General features: G+C 37.9%; 1 protein-coding gene across 2 annotated transcripts in view; it reads right to left on the bottom strand.

The window, feature by feature from the left end:
• TMTC4 (transmembrane O-mannosyltransferase targeting cadherins 4) overlaps window positions 1-14,794 on the bottom strand; it is an 83,105-nt gene that overhangs the window by 48,827 nt on the left and 19,484 nt on the right. For both annotated transcript variants that reach the window (XM_087726868.1, XM_014058826.2), the window contains exons 3-7: window positions 12,898-13,013; window positions 11,192-11,408; window positions 9,242-9,329; window positions 4,601-4,698; window positions 2,494-2,586 (exon numbers count right to left, since the gene is read on the bottom strand). In XM_087726868.1, the coding sequence (XP_087582994.1) occupies window positions 2,494-2,586; window positions 4,601-4,698; window positions 9,242-9,329; window positions 11,192-11,408; window positions 12,898-13,013 (612 nt within the window). The remainder of the gene's footprint in view (window positions 1-2,493; window positions 2,587-4,600; window positions 4,699-9,241; window positions 9,330-11,191; window positions 11,409-12,897; window positions 13,014-14,794) is intronic.

Here is a 14,794-nt window from a genome sequence, read left to right as displayed (position 1 = left end):
GAGAAAAGTTAACTAGCTCTCGTTAAAAACAATTGTAACAGCCATTAAAGCAATCAAGACTGTGGGAGAATAGCAATAGCACTTAGACTTATATATGATTTCACAGTGCTTCACAGCTCTCTCTGAGTGGTTTACAAATGTCAGCATATTTTTCCCCAGCAATCTGAGTCCTCATTTTACTGACCTCGGAAGGATGGAAGGATGAGTCAACCTTGAACAGGTCAGGATCAAAGATATAATAACAACATCTTGCATGCTCCCCATGGGATCCCCAAGGTTTTTGGACAAATCATGGTTTAAGTGCTTTCCAGAAAGCTAGAGGCATAAATGTTTTGGATCATGGCCCAAATTAATTTCCATAGCTGTATAAGAATAACGAAGTTTGGGAAGCATCTATCATGGTATATTTTGCTATAAAAGATATTGAAATACAGTTCCTCATTGTAGAAACATCCACGTCGGTGTTACTTGCTGATTGAATTTATGTTGGGGTCATTTGATTTTATTGATCTGTACATTTAAGCACTGGCATGATTGTTGGATAGTATAAAATGTCATTAAAAACAAGCATTCTGTTTTATAGTACTGTACCACAATAGGAAAACTTAAGAAAATTCTATACATTTCAATGCTTTCACAAGCTTAATAACAAAATAAAAACTTCCACTTTCATTGAAATCAACAGAGAAGACATTTGGAAGGAAATTTGGTGGAAATATTTGTTAGCTTGCTAAAGGTTTTTAAAATAATTATTTAACATTACCTTCTATATGTATCAATACACTTATTTCAGATATGTCAATGTGAATGTATACAAACTCTATATAGTATTGCCATTGCTTTAACTGTTCATAATTTGAAAAAAGTATATTTTTACACTTTTGCTAGATATTAAAAATATTTGTAGTTGTCATGTAACAGAATTCAATAGTAGCCTGGAATGGTATTTAATTTTTTTTAAAAAATTATTTGACAGAGAATATTAATAGTGTTTAGTATTTGACATTAATAGCATTTTATAATATTTTGAATTTGTTAGATGACATGCAATCCTTTATGACATCTGGCAGTTATCTGATACTACTATTCACTGTGTTTGATAACTGAGAAAACAAATTAAACAAGGAAGAAAGCCAATATTACAGTTAACAGTCAGGTTTCAAAAGCTGTGGACAGATGTCACATTAAAGCTTTGATATGATACTTTATTTGTTGTTTTTTAAAAACATTCAGCCATATATAATGTTTAATTTTTTAAAAAACTGTTTATTAAACTTGCCCCCTATTGATCATGCAATATGATTGAAGTGTGAGGTAAAATAAAATATGCAGTGCTGTCAAATCTCTTGGTGAGAATACAAGTCACTTAAGTGAGATGGCAATGTAGAAATTTGATGAAAACAAACAAACAAACAAACCTATCTGATGATTCCCACAGGAGCAACAGAGTAATTTTTGCAGATAAATCTCTCTTACGCTGACTTCCTCTACTGTTACTTTCCAGAAGTTTTGGATTTCAGTTGTGAACCTTTATATCCAATCTACGTGCACATTTATGGAAAACCATGCTCCTTGCATTATATGTCATGCCTGACTGAACAGGTACTTTTAATATCATTACTTGCAGAAACTTCTCAGCTATAATGAAATATCCAAAGAAATCTATTCTGGGCATTGGTGTATGCATTCTATTCCTAAATTTAACATTCTGATTCCAACTATCATTTTATTTGGAGGTAAACTCCACTGAAATAAATGGAAACCATGTGCTAAAAGCAAGATTAGGATAGGCAACAGACTTAAGTAACTTAGTTGAACAGCATTTTGTAATATTCTAGTTTTAACATGATGGCTTTTTGAGAGAGAGGAGGAGGAGGAGGGAGGAAGGGTAGGAGAGAGAGGGAGGGAGAGGGAGAGGGAGGGAGGGAGGGAGGGAGGGAGAGAGAGATATTTATTACATGCTAACATTCTCTACCAAAATCTAAACTAATATTATTTTATTAGTTTATTAATATTCTAGTTTTAACATGATGGCTTTTTGAGAGAGAGGGGGAGGAGGGAGGAAGGGTAGGAGAGAGAGGGAGGGAGAGGGAGAGGGAGGGAGGGAGGGAGAGAGAGATATTTATTACATGCTAACATTCTCTACCAAAATCTAAACTACTAATTATGGAAGCAAATGGATAGATGAGGGTCAATGGAATTCAAGATGGGCTAGAATTAGAATTGCTTATGGGCACAAATGTCTTGCTTGACCCCTCTCTTGGGCTCGACCTGGTCATCTCTTACAGAAAAGCAGGATTGCCCAACATTTTCCTTCCCCATAGCTTCTTGCTGGCAAGGCAATCATTTGTGTGTTTGCATACAAGCCACCAAGGGGTGAGAAGCACTGTCCTGACTTCTGACCCTAATGGGCAGAGTCTACTATGGTCATAACTCAAGGACTACCTGTATCTCACACAATACCTTATTCAATCTAAAAACAAAGGGACTTACCTCTACTGACTTGTCCTTATGAAGTATCTTCAAAACAACTTCCAAAATATTGAGCCTGTTGATCACGACAGCATCAAACAGAGCATTTAAACCCTAAAAATACAAAGAGAACCAAGTAATAAGAAAGAGAGAAAGAATCTCTCTCTCTCTCTCTCTCTGTATGAGAAAATATAAAACTAGGGATAAAAAGAAAATCTGGACAAAGAATGGAACTTTTGAAATATACAGTATTTCTTATTTATGAATATTTCAGAGTACATTTATTAACCATTTTTCTGGTAAACATTTTTGATAAACATTCTCCAAAATAATAGAAATTATGTTTTATGATTTAAATTATTTGTATGCTTGTGTGTCTCTGTGCGTGAGATTATCCAAAAATAAAATCAATTTTATTTACTGGTGTTTAGCATTGGGTAAATATGTAGCCTTATTCTCAGCAGTATAAAATTGTCCCCCCAAAAAGTCGAATCCATCTATCTATAATCAACAATGTCCTGTTGAATTTAGTGGGACTTACTTTCAGATGACACAGGAGAGAACTGTAGTCTTAATTATGAGATGTTGAACATAAAGAGAAAGTGGTAAATAAAAACCCACAACTTGTGTAGCAAATTGAAACTGATATTCAGGAAGAATCTCTTTTTTTCAGTATTAAGGGCTCGCAACATAGCTGATAATCCAATTAAACTCTATTTATGACTCTAAAAACTCTGAGCTGTGCTACATAATATAGGTATATTCCCCATTTTGCAGGAAAATCATCTTATACATTTGTCTTGAGGCATTTAACAAATCTCAAACATATTTCTGTTTACAATTTTACTTTGGAGGAAAAGCCAGTTCCATACAGAACCTGTGCAAGTGTGGTTTATTTCAATTGGTTAGCAAAAGAGTTTGACCCTAGTTTAATCTAAATTTGGATAAACACATGACAATTTCCCAAATCTGCAGATAATCTAAAAGGCCTGACTGCTGTCACATAAAAAGCCTTCACTCTCTTTAAAAAGTCTATAGCGTCACCATTAGTAAATTATTTAGCAATGGGGGTCAGGAGGTTAGTTGAGCCCATGAGGTGATGCTGATTTACTGTGGATTGGTGTTGTGCTCAGTTGCCATTGTGCGTTTATTATATTGTTATTTTATATTGTGTGTTTTTTAAACTCTATCTTAGCTGCATAGAGTTGCTATTTTAAATTGATTAAAATATACAATAAATCCATAATGCTTTGAATAGATCATCTGAACTACAGCAAAATGTGAATGCCTTGGATTAACCAGTAAATTGCTGATTTTGAATTTTGGATCTATCTGGAAATTGATCCCGGTGTTATTAGAAAACATTAAATAATGGAAGACTAATACGCACACACATACACATATAAAACTGATATAGACAAATCCAGTCATTTGTGATTTATAAATCATTGTTTATACTACAGCATACTGATATGGATAACAGAGATATAGGTGCAGAGATATATTTCTTACCAATGCAAGTTTGGTACTTTCTAGGTTACATGATGTTTTACAATTTAATGTTCATCATCCTAGGAAAAAACATTTTTTCTCCACGTATCAAAGCTTTTACCTTTTTTTGACATACACTGTTCAAATCTCATAAAATAGGCTTAAACTATTTTTTTTCCACTTCAAATCATGCAACCCAAATATTTCTTTCTGCAAGGTACAGATAATGAGACGAATGGACTTTCTTGAATCAAATTAATTTGCACTTGAAAATGTCCACAATTTTCCAGAAAACCCAAATCTTTGTCAATATAGCCAGACCATGATTAAATCAAATTATGGCTTAGTGCAGTGTCTGGTCACTCATGACAGCAAGGATAATAATAAATAAGGGGAAGCAGCAATGCACCTTTCAAAAAATTTCAGAGCAAAAGGAAGTTGCTGAAATGGTAAGAAATCCTGAGGAATGTGGATGAGAGAAATAAGATTTGTTGATCATAGTCTCCTTGACCATTTCTTTAATATATAGACAATATATAGAATTTATTTTTCTGACAGTGGAAATACAAGAAATGTGTCTTTGTGTACAACACTCTAGTTACCGCTGAACTGAGTTGCCAAAAAATCTTAAAATTACCAGTATTGTAACTCCTTGTTCTTTGCACAGCATCGCCATAGTGCCAAGGAAAACACTCAGCAAAACCCAACTGATGGAGACCTGGGATCCTTCTTTATCTATCAATTTTAAAAGAAAAGACAAAAGAGAGAATATATACCAGGGGTGTCAAACTGCGTCACGCACTGGCCACGCCCAACTCGTTTAGCAAAGGGGGGGAAGTCACAATACGTCAGATGATGACAACGTGCAACGTACATTTTGCAATTTGTGACTGCAAAATATAACATATATAGTTGTAATTATTTACTGTTAAAATGATGGTTTTTGTATTTTTCAAGTGTTTTAAAAAGCACTTTCAATGTGTTTTTTTTCTTTGAGAGTGTATATGTATCTTTATTATGCTTTTGTTTTATTTTTATCTTTCTATTATTTATTTAAAAGCACTAGAAAAATAAAAAAATAACAATATTTTCTTTGTTTTGTACACTAAATGCACCATTACAGATGTCTAAAGGACATGGTTCTCTTGTCATGTGCTTAATATTCTGGACCTAAGCAGACATCATGTTGGCTCGTTCTAAAATTTAAAATTTCTTTTAAATAGTCAGCCACTGTCCCTGACTTGGCTATTTCTGCTGAATGGATTTCTAACTTCTGAACTGCCTTCCTAAGCAAATCCACCTAAACTATCTTCACTTACCACCATCTTAATAAATAAGGAAGGAAGATAGAGACAATACACTGATTCTAAACCAATATATTAGACCTCAATAGATGTAGATTTGGCTCATGAAAAATAGATATACTATTGGAGAGTAATTCATATGAAATGCAAGCATTTCTTTTTTCAGATCTTTGCTCCCAGGACCAGCTTGCTTGCTCCACGCTATCACACAGTTTGAAGAAGCTGAATGCCCTTATGGCTAAGACTGAAGACACTTTGCTTTTTTAAAATCAATCGCTATCAGTCAATTGATCCAATAACCTGTAATTTTTTTTTCATTGCCAGGGTATTCTATAAAAAAAAAGATATATGTTGCAGCTCTCAAAACAACAAACGTAGCTTTTGCATCTCAATCTTCGAAAAAGTAAAGCAACAAAAAAAAAAAGTGCCAATTATGACTCCAAAGATACAGTACATGCCAAGTGTGTTAATCAGTTTAATGAAGCACACATTCTACAACTATGCTGTTTCTCCCACCATGATCTCCTGTCAGAGAATGGAACTCATTTGTGGTTGGCACCTGAACCTAGTTTAAACTGGTACACCATATTGTGGGAAGGCATTCTGCCACCCTCAGCAGATGGTCACAAGCTTAATGTATGCCAAAGATTTGCTGCAAGCATTTTGATTCCTGTTCCAAAAGATACAATGCCCACAAGTGCTTCTGTCATTTTATAGAAGCGAGTCTAGCTTATATAATTGGATTATTATTCAAACTGTAAGATTGTGAAATTTATACATTCTCTTTATGTTTCAATGAAAGTTGTCCTGAGACAAAGGCCTACAGGTAATCCTCAGCATATGACCATAATTGAGCCCAGCATTTGTGTGGCTAAATGAAGCATTTGTTAAGTGAATTTTGCCCCATTTTGCGACCTTTTGTGCCACAGTTGTTAAGCGAATTTAGGCAAGAAAAACAAAATGCACAGGTACGTTATAGGTGGTACCTTGCTCAATAATAGTAACTGTCAAAGGGATCTTGGATTTCCTGACAATTGGAACAATTAATCAATGGAACAATTTGCCTCCAGATGTTGTGAATGCCCCAACACTGGACGTCTTTAAGAAGATGTTGGATAGCCATTTGTCTGAAACGGTATAGGGTTTCCTGCCTAGGCAGGGGGTTGGACTAGAAGACCTCCAAGGTCCCTTCCAAATCTGCTATTGTATTGTATTGTGTTGAATCACCGCAGCTGTTATTAAATGAATCTGGTTTCCCCATTTGCTTGTAGGAAGGTCACAAAAGGTGATCACATGACCCTTGGACACTGAAACCATCATAAATATGAATCAATTGCCAAGCGTCTGGATTTTGATCATGTGACGATGGGGTATTGTAAGTGAAAAAACATTCATGTCACTTTTTTCAGTGCTGTTGTAACTTTGAAACAGTCGCTAAATGAACTGTTGTTAGATGAGGACTACCTGTATTTAGATTGCAAGCTCAGCTGAACATCCATACCTGAAGCCTCTTACTATGTTGAACGTCTGTAACTTGCAGTATAAATAGACATCAAATCAGGTAGTCCTCAATTTACAACCATCCACAAAGAGAATCATTCAAAGCTACAATTACAATGAAAAAAGGAACTTACAAATGCTGCAGCATCCCCCGTCACAGGATCAAAATTCAGTTGCTTGGCAACTGGCATGTACTTATGACCACTGCAATGTCCCCGTTTGCAAGCTTCCTGGCTGGCTTCTGCAAGCAAAGCCAATGGGAGAAGCCGAATACGCTTAACAACCTGCTGATTCACTTAACGACTACATTGATCCGAATCAGGACAAAAGGGTCATACAATTGGATGCAACTCATTGAACCACCATCTTGTTTTAACAACAAGTCTTAATTGTGACTGTAAGTTGAGAACTACCTGTTGAACTACCTATTTGTTGTTATTGTTTTTTTTAAAAAAAGAGTAATTTTTTTAAAAAAATCTATTTTAAATCATTTTTTAAAATCTTCCTGGCTTGACGATAGGGTAACCAGAAAGAGAGCGAACACACAAGGACCACTCTGATCTTTACCAGTGTGTTAAGGATCAAGTTATAAAAAATGAAATCATTCATGTATCCCTTCAATTTTTCATTCCATTTTAACGCCATTTTATAATAATATGTTTTTTTGAAGACGTTACCATTTGGGCCATGTGATAACAACAATGAAAAAGAATGAAAGGAAACCCCGCAGCTATTTTCTTCATCATTAGCAAGCACTATTGATTGGAAGTTTGTTTGGTTAGCCGAGCTCCTCCTGATGAAAATAATGCTGCATTCTCTCCCCCCCCCCCCGCCCACTTTGGAACCACAAAACTGAAGCAAGTATCTTCTTCCCTCTGTTTGAAAAATGGGGGGGGGGAGGGCAGCATTATTTCTGATTGCTAGAGGGAGCTATCACAGTCACAGCTTCCTCTGCTAGCATCAGTGTTAAAACGCTGCTGGCTTTGTCTTTTGTTTGAGCTTTTGCACAGGTGAGGGAAAGAGGGAGTGGGCAGAAGCTGAGGAAGACATCAAAGGCTGGTTTGGTCCAGCTTCAGCATTGACACTAACTATAGCTGAAGTCTAATTGCCATGTGAAAAACTGGAAAGAAGAGACTGGGAGGCCCACCTCCTTCCAAATAATAAAACACCCTAGCGCAGGGGTGTCAAACTCTATTTCATTGAGGACCGCATCAGGGTTGTGTTTGATCTCAGGGCCCTGAGTGGGCATGGCCAGGGTGGGCGTGGCCAGGTTGAGGTCACTTGTTTCAGGGGCTTCTGTGGTGGCATGAGCGATCTGCCAGGGAAAATGGGCTCCCGGGCTCTGTTTTCAGCTGCAACGGCATCCCGCTGTCCTCTGCCAGTGAAAACAGAGCTTGGGGGAGGGGGTACATGTGCAGCCCTCTTGAGCTCCATTTTCACTGGCAGAGAGTGGCAGGAGGCTGCCGCAGCTGAAAATGGAGCCTGGGAGGGCTGTGTGTGGCTCTCCCGAGCTCCATTTTAGCTGGTAGAGGCACTGCGGACCAATTCTTTGCCGTTCCTAGGGTGACCCCACAGGCCACATCTAAGCACCCCGGGTCTTGAGTTTGACATCCCTGCCCTAGGGATTCCGGCCTCTCCCAGCACCAAGTCTGAACCCAAAGTTTATTTTCTAAGCAAGGAGATGAGTCAGAAAACACAGAGGCAGCCTAAGACATCTTAATCAAATGTTTGTACACAATATCATGCATGCTACTGATAATATATATGGAAGTCCAACATAGGCTTGCAATTTTAAGACTTGTGGACTTCAACTCCCAGAATTCCCCAGCCAGCATGGGGTATTAAGTCCACAAGTCTTAAAATTGTTAAAATTTGAGTTACCCCCCACTCCCCGGTCTAAAGGCATGTCCACACAGTATTCCTAGAATTAATTTGCTTCTTTAAAACAATATCAGCATGGAGAAGTGGTTGGTTTTGTCTAAATTAAGCAAGTTTCGACCCGGTTAACATCTGTTGACATTCCAGGACTGTATGCTAGACTTAAAAACAATCAACATCCAGAAGAAAGAAATGATAAAATATTTCCATGAGCTTGCTCAAAAAATGCCACTGTGATAATTAGAAGGAGTGTAAATTGACTCAAAGGTGAAAACAAAATAAAACAGATGCTTTCTCCAAAGGAAATATTTTAATTGCAGAAGAAAAATCACCTGTAGTTTCTATGCATAATAGTGCAATTTTTTAAATGATTCCTTTTTGCTCAAATGATTCTTCCAATCAGTCATTGGGTTGCTAATTAAATTGCTATTAATGCACGTGAGTTGGGAATGGAGGTGAGATAGACAAAGCGACATGTTGGACATGCTGATTTCTGAAAAGAAACCATTCTCTCATCTTCAAACTCAGGCATTATGTTCATGTTTATCATCAAATGGCATAGCCTACTGAAAAATATTCAGGAGGAAAGTACTTACTCTCTTTAAAGGCCTTGCAGTACCCAAGAAAAGATAACAGAAAGAATACAGCACACAAGAGGTCAGCTCTGCCAACGATCCCTGCAATCTTAAAAAGAAAAGGAAAAAGAGTTCAGAGTTAATGAAAGAGCCACTTCATTTAGCAACAGTCATTTAAATTACAAGTAGTCCTCGACTTATGACAGTTCATCTAGTGACTATTTAAAGTTACAAAGCCAACAACTGTGACTCTAAGTACGATTCAACTATTCTCATAAGAAATAGAGGGAAGATACAACTATTTGCAAAATCCAAGGACTCCTGCAACTATGAAACACTTTGGGGCTCCATGTTAAATTTCATATAAGAGATCTATGCCTCTTCCTCACAAATATGCACTAAAGTGTGAGATGTAGAACATTTTTATGGAAAGCGCCCATTTCATTTGTTTGTTATTAATAAAGATGGGTAACAACTAACCCAATATTAGAGAAGCCTCACAATTTCAACATTAAATATTTTTTTCATTTGATTACCCTTAGCAAATGCCTGCAAGAATCTATTATTTTCAAATGTGTGTGAATGTGTATGTTTGTGCATACATAATAAAAACAATAAGCATAACTATTTTATAATAGTTTCTCAAGAGTGATTACACATTGTAATACAGGTACTCATTGACTTATAACATCGTTACAATGCAGTGGTGGGTTTCAAAATTCTTGGAACCTACTCTGTGGGTGTGGCCTCTTTTGTGGGAGTGGCTTGCCACCCATGTGACCAGATGGGAGTGGCTTGCTGCCCATGTGACCGGATATGAAATTATGAATTAGTACTTAGGTCGGTCCAAGTAGCTATTCAGAAACTCTGGCATTGAAGCATGCAAATCTTAAAGCTGTCAAGTTACAAGATCCTTGCTAGTGGTGGGTTTCAAAAATTTTTGGAACCTCTTCTGTAGGTGTGGCCTACTTTCCAGGTCCACTGGTGGAACCTCTTCTAACCGGTTTGGTAGATTTGACGAACCAGTTCTACCGAATAGGTGCGAACTGGTAGGAACCCACCTCTGTTACAATGGCACTTAAAAAAGTGACTTATGTTTTTCACAGTTACGAACATTGCTGTGTCCCAAGGCAAATTCAATGGGGAGACAAGATTCACTTAACAAATGGGTTACTAACTTATCAACTGCAGTGATTCACTTAACAACTGTGGCAGGAAAGGTCATAAAATGGGACAAAACTCACTTAACAAATGTCTCACTTAGCAACATAAATTTTGGTCAGAAGCTGAGAACTACCTGTAGTTTTTGAAAACCAAACTGAGATTCACGGAATAAAAGGACTAGAACAGGGATGTCAAACTGGATTTCTTCGAGGGCCAGATCAGCATTGCAGTCCTCCTTTGTGAGCCAGCTGGGGGGAGGAAGGAGATGGGATGGAAATAGCAAAGGACTAGCCTGTGGTGCCTCTGGCAGTCCAAACTGGGTGCTGGAGGGCCTTGCATGGTCCCCCATGCCCTGTTTTGGCCAGTAAAGTGTTACAGGAAGCTGTCCTGGCCGAAAATGAAGTGTGTGTGTGTGGGGCTCACACAGCCACTCTGCACCCTGTTTTGGCTGGCAAAGTCCTGCAGAACTTTCTCCTAGCAAAGTGCTCTCATTGATCTCCCCAATTATGGATACACCATGCAGTCTTTATGCCAACCAAGATACACTTTAAAAATAAATAATTATATAAATTATTGCCATCTTTTAAAACCCCAAATCTCTCTGAGGGATTAGTAATATACCAGAGATGTCAATGCAAAGGACACACAAGCGAAGAGAAGTTGCAACATAAAATCAGGTATGTTGTACACAAATACACAAAAGAGGAGTGCATAACAGACAGGTAACTTGCAAGAATGCAAAAGATTAGATGATGGAACCCTAACATTTCTGAGCACTTCTTAACACCTGAGTCATTAGGTACTTACACATTCGGTGTGCACAGGATGTACAGCAAACAGCAAAGCCGCTAGGAAGGAGGATTTGGGGACAAAGTTGAGCCTTCTTCCTTTATTGGTGTAGTGCAGCCCACCCAATAATATTGAGAAGACATCAACAATTAAGACAGAAATAATACAATGGAGTATTATATTGATGATATGAAAACCCAAAGGGTGGAAGCCTCCAGCTAAAAGGTAATTAATCCTATACAAGGGAAGACAAAAAGAAAATAGTGAAGTTAAATACAGGAACAAATGAAATTAGAATATGTTAAAATAATCCAAAAGAGTGCTTTAGGTGTATGCAGAGAGATGGCAGTGCCAGTGTAACGTAGTATAGAGGAGACATTGAAGGGAAGTGACAAACAGGGATGCAAAAGGCAGACATTTGGCCTAGCAACTAGCACTCCTGTTTCTGAAGCATCAACAATAGGGAAATAGGTCCTTCTCAACCTAGAAATAAAAGATCCTTTTTAAAAGAGTTTTTGGTCCTTTCTTCTTTTTCAAGTGTCTTCTTCTTTTCTTTTGGTCTTCCCGAACTAGTGATTCAACCTGAGTTCCAGGACAGTTCCCAAACCTCTGTTAGTATCAGGGCAACATTAAAATAGTAGCAATCAAGAAGAATGATTTTGAAGCCAACTGAATGTGTAAATGGTACACCATGTGTCCTGCAGGCCAAAGCTCCCAAGTTTAATCCTTGGCAACTCCGAGTAGGGGTGGAAACCTTGCACCCATCTAATATATAGCAATATGGCACATTGAGTGGAAATGACATTTTATTTATTTGTTTGTTTGTTTATAAATAAATAAATAGTTAGTCTTTCCTTGTTATATGCTTACATTGGAATTTATCCAGGGGTGGGTTCCTGCCTCCATTATGAATGGTTCAGCACCCAAAAATGTTTGTGCGCGAACACTCGCTTCGCTCCCGCGTGTGCATATTTGCACTTAAAACAGTCTGCACATGCGCATAACATTAAAAAAGGAATAAACATTAACATTTTTTCCAACAAGGATTGTTATGCGCATGTGCAGAACAAAAAATCAAGATGGCACTGCCAAGGATAGAACCGGTACGGTCACATGTCCACTGGAGTTACTACCTATTCGGCCGAACCGTACTGTACTGGTAAGAACCCACCTCTGGATTTATCCCACTAACACCAGTCCATGGGCTTGTGAAGGAAGGCTGGAGATTATACACTTCTTCCTCAAGAGGTTCTGAGAATGTGGATGTGACAGCAAGTGTACAATAGTGGACCATATATTCCAATGAGAACCATAACACAATGGCAACCTTCCAGCCAAGAGAACATGGCAAGCATCAATGAAATTGCATGTTGTGTTAAAATGTTGTTAATATGGTTTATGGAAGCAAGCACAGCATATGTTCAGGGTTCTTAGTGATCAAGAAGTGAGGCCCACATTTTACTTATGAGATGTTTTCAACTGTCTGTAACAGGAGAAGTTATTCTATACAAAGATGTTCATGGTTGAGGAACCCAAAATAATGGTCACATAATATAATCCACCAACAGATTATGCATCCAGATGGGAAAATCAATCTATATTTACAATACTAAATGACACTTGATTTCACTAAATAGACAGCATCTCAATGAATTTTATCCCTATTAATGACTCCAACCCCACAAAAAAAGAAAGCAATCTTAAAATAGCTTAAAATATCTCACCTGAAAGTCAATACAGTAAGCGGTCGGTAAGATTTGTGGCTTGTATTGCTACTGAGTTTATTCCCCCAAAAATCATGATGCCACAGATCACCAAGTGGGGTATCAGCCCTTAGATCCTGAAAGAAATGAGGCCCAAATTTAGGTGATCATCATGGCTCAGAATCTGAGCTCTAAAGATGTAAATCAAAATAATTGTTCAGCTGAGATTGTGCCAAGAGTGTGTATATAACCCTTTAGAATGCTCAAGCCCTACTTTTGGGCTGGAACGATAGACTCTGAAACTTGTTTAATGACAAAAAGAGATTCTGCTAAGTGAGCAATTGCATTCTTATTTCAATGTCTGTAAAACTTTTGGATAAGGTGAGGTAAAACACATTAGTATGTAATTGACAGGAAAAATAATAATGTGAAATAACAACCAATTTTGTTGTATTTATTTTGTACAATGACAATAAAGACTATAATGTCACACAACACCAGGCAAGGAAGCCAAGAGCATTCCAACTTAAGAGAGCTGTATCCATGCAGTAGATCTGAGGTCTGATGAAAACTCTCTTCAGCAAGATAGCAGATTGACTGATTATGAGCCATCAAATTATTTTTGACTTTTAGAGACCAATCAATTAGAATAGAGCTGGAAGGAGGTCTTCTAGTCCAACCCCTAGCTCAAGCAGGAGACCTTACATCCATGATGGCGAACCTATGGCATGCGTGCCTGAAATGGCAAGTGGAGCCATGTCACCTGGCGCTTGCGGCGTCACCTGTCCCTCTTCTGGATTCATGGTGCGCATGCGCATGTGACAACCAGCTGGCCTTTGTGTGTGCGTCAGTGCCAGAAACCGGAAGAGCTGGTCTTCCATTTTCCGGAGTGAGCATGTGTGCCAGCCAGGTGATTGGCGTGTGTGCATGCGTGGCAGTAACCGGAAGACTTGCTGGGCGGTGCGCATGCACGTGCCGGAAACCGTAAGTTCATTTTCTGGCACGCGCGTGCCCCCTGAAGAGCTCCTCTTTCTGGTTGCAGTCCAGATGAGCATTCATGTGCGTGCAAAGTGCTCCCTTTTTGGCACTCAGTGCCAAAAAGTTTCACTATCACTGTCGTATATCATTTCAGACAGGTGGCTGTCCAGTCTTTTCTTTAAAACTGCAGTGATGAACCTGACATTGACCCAAGAAAGCTTGAGAACATTCAAGCTCTCATCTACTACTGGGGTGATATGAAACCAGCAAGAAAGAACAGTACTGAGATGCTTAGATGACATATGAGAAAGGTAGAGATTCCATTATGGACATATTTGCCTTTTTGACACACACACACACACACACACACACACACACACACCGTCCTACAACAGTTACCCCACAGCAAGAAGGCCAAGAACTATGTTAGATTTAATTTAATAATAATTTCAATTAAATTATTAAATAAAATCTTTGTGACTAGTTCCTATGTATTTAATTATTTTCTTCTTTTGTACTATTAAAAATGATAATTACCTGGCAACTTTTGTAGGCATTCTGAAAGAATGTCCAACGTATGCCTGTAATATCTACAGTATAATTAGCAACTGGGAGAAGGATGAAATAAATAAATCAATTTGTTGGAATCCATGTCCTACGTTTTAAAGCCTTAAAAAGTCTTCATAATTGTACAGCTCGATCCTAGGCATGTTTAATCAAAAGCGAGTCATAATTTAATCAGTGCATTTTGTTGAGAAGTAAAGCACACAGAACTGTAATTTCTAGGATTTCTCCCCCATATTAAATACTTCAGAGTTAGCAGGAACATATTAATATATTTGTTCTGCACTAATAGAAACTTTAGCAAAAAAACAGCAGGCTGTCTCATTACATCCATAAGGCAGAATGCAAACAATAAGAAATTATTCATGCATGCTGC

The sequence above is a fragment of the Thamnophis sirtalis genome, unplaced genomic scaffold (genome assembly GCF_051295495.1).
Source record: "Thamnophis sirtalis isolate CommonGarterSnake01/CBP01778 unplaced genomic scaffold, rThaSir2_p1.2 scaffold_12, whole genome shotgun sequence".
Classification (NCBI taxonomy): Eukaryota; Metazoa; Chordata; class Lepidosauria; order Squamata; family Natricidae; genus Thamnophis; species Thamnophis sirtalis.
Note: the sequence above shows the minus strand (reverse complement) of the source record. Positions and strands in the feature narration are given on the sequence as shown.